The sequence below is a fragment of the Psammomys obesus genome, unplaced genomic scaffold (genome assembly GCF_907164565.1).
Source record: "Psammomys obesus unplaced genomic scaffold, mPsaObe1.curated_primary_1811, whole genome shotgun sequence".
In the NCBI taxonomy this organism is placed as follows: domain Eukaryota; kingdom Metazoa; phylum Chordata; class Mammalia; order Rodentia; family Muridae; genus Psammomys; species Psammomys obesus.
The window spans coordinates 1-4,831 of record NW_026592732.1 but is presented as its reverse complement, the minus strand read 5'-3'; the positions used below and the strand labels follow the sequence as shown (position 1 = coordinate 4,831).

At 52.0% G+C, this 4,831-nt stretch overlaps 1 protein-coding gene across 2 annotated transcripts; it reads right to left on the bottom strand.

Annotated features, from left to right (window-relative positions):
• Positions 1-847: 847 nt before the first annotated feature.
• Positions 848-2,865, bottom strand: S100a14 (S100 calcium binding protein A14). 2 transcript variants are annotated; one of them, XM_055615620.1, is made up of 4 exons: positions 2,803-2,865; positions 2,405-2,521; positions 1,830-1,976; positions 848-1,617 (listed from the first exon to the last, which is right to left on the bottom strand). In XM_055615620.1, the coding sequence occupies exons 2-4, from the start codon at positions 2,432-2,434 to the stop codon at positions 1,480-1,482; spliced, it is 315 nt and encodes a 104-aa protein (XP_055471595.1). In that variant the 5' UTR covers positions 2,435-2,521; positions 2,803-2,865; the 3' UTR covers positions 848-1,479. The 2 variants fall into 2 exon arrangements, with proteins under 2 accessions (XP_055471595.1, XP_055471596.1); XM_055615621.1 differs by having other exon boundaries at positions 2,405-2,537; positions 2,803-2,841.
• Between the last annotated feature and the right edge of the window lie 1,966 nt (positions 2,866-4,831).

The window sequence follows — 4,831 nt, the reverse complement described above, 5'->3', positions numbered from 1 at the left end:
CAGGCTCTCTCAGCATCACAAGTACCTGTTATAGAGTCCTAGGTCCTCTCAGGACTTTTCACCACCACCACTCTACTCTAAGCCTCTCCAGCCCCTGAGCTTCCCTTCCCTTCCCCCAGCTTCTGGTTCTTGTATAGCTAGGCCATTTGGCCACATGCTCGCTTGGCTTTTCTTGGTCCTCTCTCTTACCTCTCTTTCCCTCCCTCTCCCTCTCTCCTCTCATGGCCCAGTCTATTCTGCTGACCATGATTCATCTGGATCTTCCAAATGCCCCTGGCTACTCTCTCCCTCATATCTACAATAAAAACCTTCCCTTCAACCATACCCGAGCAGCCACACCCTGGTTTTGACTCAGCCTCCACTAACCAGGCACTCGGTGTGTCAGATTCTCCGGTAAGTGCTCCATGGGATGGGTCACAGCCTCCTCCTAGCAGAGGACTGTCCACCATGCCAGTGAGGGAGCATACTGTAAGAGAATGCCCAGAGCTCACAGCTGTGGGCGGCAGAATCAGGATTCAAACTCCGCTACTCAACCTGTTTCTCAGTACCTGTTTCCCTTGACACAGGAACACATGGTTCGTTCCTTCCCGAGGGTAAACATGCATGTTTTCATCTCCTATCGGAGGACCAGTCTTGGCATGGAGGAGCCTGTCTCTCTCTGAGGCAGACTTTCCCTAGCTTTTAGGGCAGGATCACTCTCAACCCAGTCCATGGAAAGAAGTACCTGGTCTTTCCCACTGCCAACCACTCTATTCTCATATTTCCCACCCACCGTTTGCCCCAGAGCACCCCTCATCCCTGGAATCTGAATAATGGGCAAAGGAGAGGGACAAAGAATCAAGACAAATTTTACTTTTTCCAATATTTTTATTAATCAAATGATATAAAATAACTATCATCCATAAATGCCCAAGCACCTAGCTGGTCCTCTCACCCCAAAGTCATGAAGTCACACCCTCCTCAGCCTCTTTTGCAGCTCTGCTCCTATTTCCCCTGCCTCTACTCAGGAACAGGCCCTGGAAGGAGGATGGGGCAGAGCTGGGAGCAGCAAGGATAGTACAGAGAAGACAGCTACAGTTTAGGTTGGACAAGATTAGAAGGCATAGATTCTCACACACGCTTTTCAGGACCAAATATCCAGCCAGAGCCCCAGCCCCACTCTTCAATCACTTCCCATAGCCCAGTTCCTTTCTACCCTTCCCTTATTACCAAATCACTTGGCCCTTACCCTGCCAGGGTCCCTGCACAGCCTCTCCAGTCCCAACCCACCCCCTGAGCTCTACTGAGATGAGGACTTCTGGACCCATGAGCTGCTCAGAGCCCCCAGGGAAAGCTGTCCTGAGCCTGAATGTTGTAGAGATGAGGAGAGGTACAGGCTGGGGAAGAGGGTGGTGCAGGTGGAGAGAAGTTTTATTTCCAGGCTCAGGGCCTCTAAAATCCCCTACCCCCAACATCCCAACAAGTTCCAAGAAGAGACCCTCAGCTTCGAGCCACAGGGCCCTCCATCTTCACACTCTTGGCTGCTTCTCCAATCAGCTCCCAGAAGCTTCCAAACTCCAGTTTCGAGTCATTGCAGTTACCCAAGTTGGCAATCTTCTCTTCTAGCCCACAGTTGCTCTGAGGACAGGAAAGACATCACAGCTTAGCAAGGCAGCCCTTCCAGATCTTCCTGCCCCACCCTGGCCAGCGGCAAGCAACAGGAGAGGAGCCTACTAGGTATTGGCAAGGGGGAATGGAAGGAGGTTCCCAGGGCCAGCATGGGTGGGGTCTTGGGGCACTAGCTTGGGAAGTCAGGGGTTGGCATGGGGTGGGGTCTACCCCTTCATTACCGGCATGAGGTGCGGCAGCTGCTGGGTAACCAGGTCTCGGAGTTCAGCAGGGGTCAGTGTTTCCCTTCCACCCTCCACAGAGTACTGATGGAAGTTCTTGATGAGGGTCTCAATGGCCCTCTCTACATCACTGAATTCTTGGGCATCCTGAATATAGACACAACACATGTCAGGAAGGCCCACCCACCCTACAAAACCTTTCTCAGAAGCCTTGGAAAATCAACAGGGTAGAAAGCAACTACAAGACATTCTAGAACCCAGAATTCTGCCCCACTCCTCTCCCCTAACCCAACATCTAGGCCACAATGGCCTCTGCCCTAAGCCACAGATTAGGCAAGCCCCACCACCCCCGATCCCAGGCAGGGCAGGCCCTGGCATGTACCCAGAACTCCTATTTCCAGAAGAAATCTATTTGCATCATCAGCCTATGAAGGCATGAGGGAGGGGATTTGGGGCTGGCTGGCAGTACCTACGGGACAAGGCCTAGGTAAAGAGTAGAGTGAGTGGGGGAATGAACCCTCTGACAGAAGGAAAGAGTGTGAGAACAGAAAGACAGGCCAGATGAATGGGCCCACCTCAGCATTGGCTGACCGACACTGTCCCATGGTGCCTGGTACACTGGTCCTTCTGTGAGTGAAGTCTGTCGTCTGTCCTATAGCCTGCCCCACAGGAGCTGATGGATCATGATCTGCCTAGAGAGGGGGAGGCCTGAGATGAGGGGAGAGCTCATCATTCTTTTTCTCGTGGTCGCTTTGGCTCCACCCAACATATATCTTCACCAAAGGGCTTGGAGTCTGCTCTACACAGACACAGCCTCTGCCCAAACTCCAGGAGCTAAGGCTACAGCCCCCAAGCCAACCCACTCAGAGGGACTCCCCCTGGGCCTCATCTCAGCTACATTCTTCCCACCTTCTGTAAGACGGGCAAGAAGAAGTGGGCCTATCTAGGTTGACGGCGTGCTGGGCTCTCTTACCTGCTGGCAGCTGCAGAGACAGGATGGAGGAGCCAGCTCACCTGAGCTCAGCTCTTATACCTGGGGGAAGGGAGGGGAGGCCAGGGGCAGGGCCACTCCAGCTATTGCAGCCTCCTAGGCTGGGAGCCAGCTTTGAGAGCCGCGCCCTCCACAGTTCTAGAGTCAGTCCCCACCCCTAACACGAGGAAGAAACCATGGAGGGCTGGGTATGAGATGTTCCTGGCACAAGATCACCCTACCGAGTCACAGGGAAAAAAGGAAGAAAAGTTGGGGGAATCTTAGCTGGGAAGGTAAGAACCCGTAGCAGCCAAGAGTCAGGGAAGCAGAGGGAATCGACACTGGAAGAAGCAAGCCATTCAAGCTGAGTTTGTGGGATAAGGAGCTTGAAAGAGGGCCTCAGGGTCTGTGTGCTTTGACTCCTCCCTTCTCTCTCCCAGCTAAGCTAGTAATGCTCAGGCCTGCTGAAACCCTGAGCCAAGCCTTCCCCAGTCCTGACATCCTAGAGATGAAAAGGTGGAAGGAAGGGCCAGAGAAAGCAGCGCACCCTGGTGTTGGAAGGCACACTGAGCCTTCACCAGACATCCTGCCTTGCACACGGGAGTACACATGCTGCCTGGTGGGCAACAACCTCTCCAAACTGGTCGGGCTGCCATCTCCTCCCTCCTTCAGTCCTACCCCCTCCCCGAACAGCACCTCAATACCAGCCCTTCGAACTACCAACCAGGTACCCCAGGAGTAGGCTAAATTGTTTTTCCTGGAACTGCCTGAGCTTACAGGCAAAATTCCCTTGCTCACTCAGAAAGCAACGCGTATGTCCAGACGGTCTTCCTTGGGTCACTTGCTGGAATCCCTCTGTATTCTGGTCTCAGTCAGGGACTCTTCCAAAAGTCTCATTTGGAGAAGCCTCTGAAGGGCTTCAGTCTGGAAACCCACAAGGTCCTCGTCATCTGAGGGGCTGAGGAGTCTGGAGGCTTGTTGGAGGCTTCTCAGATGCTCTGCCAATACGCCCTTGGAGAGTCTTCGGGTCCCTCTGAGTTTCCCCTGGGGCCTCTTTCCTGGTGTGTGATGGGGAATTTGTCTCTTCTAATTCTCCCCTGGTTGACTAGCTGCCCCACGTGGACATCCACAGTTACATGTGGAGTCTTACATCAACTGCCGTACCCCTGCTCTCTCCAGTGGCTACACAAACCTCCTGCCCCTCAAACCAGGGAGAGCAATGTAGGGACGACTCTGTCCCTAACTGGCACACTCACAAAGCTTCCTCTCCCTGTCAGATTTGAGCAGCACTCCTGCTCAAATCTGGCCAGTTCCAGCTCTTCTTGGGTTCATAACTTAACCTCCCTAAAAATGTTTCCTCAGGGCCAGGAGTGGCAATGCAGCTGTTATCCCAGCACCTGTGAGGCTGAGGCAGGAGGATTGCAGAAGATATCAACACTCTATTTTAAAACAAAAAGAAAGAAAGAGGGGGACTGCAGAGATGGCTCAGAGGGTAAGAGTACTGGCTGCTCTTCCAGAGGTCCTGAGTTCAATTCCCAGCAACCACACATTGGGTAACAAGCTTCTATAATGAGATCTGGTGCCCTCTTCTGGCATTCAGAAAAACATGTCCAGAACACATAAATCTAAAAAAAAAAAAAGACAAGAGAAAAGAAAGCAAAAACAGGGCTTGGGGTGTGGCTCCTCCCAATTGCCTGACTAGTGCAAGATCATAGGTTAATCCCCAACACTGTAAAAATTAATTTTATTGATAAACCTTGACAGCTGTGACAGTAGCTAGGGTAATACAGGTGAGATATTTGGCACATTTGTTATCATTACCAGCCAAAGGACACATTCCAGGAATTATAGGGGGAAACTGGGAACTGGAGACATGCAGCTGAGCCCCAGAAGCCTCTCTTGCCTCCAAGCTCTGTATTCTTCATGAATCAACTGTGTATTTATTGAGCACCTACTTAGAGAAAGATCTATTGCTGTGCCACACATTCTCAAGGACATGTTCTGTCCTCAGCACCAGAAGGGAAAAAAAAAA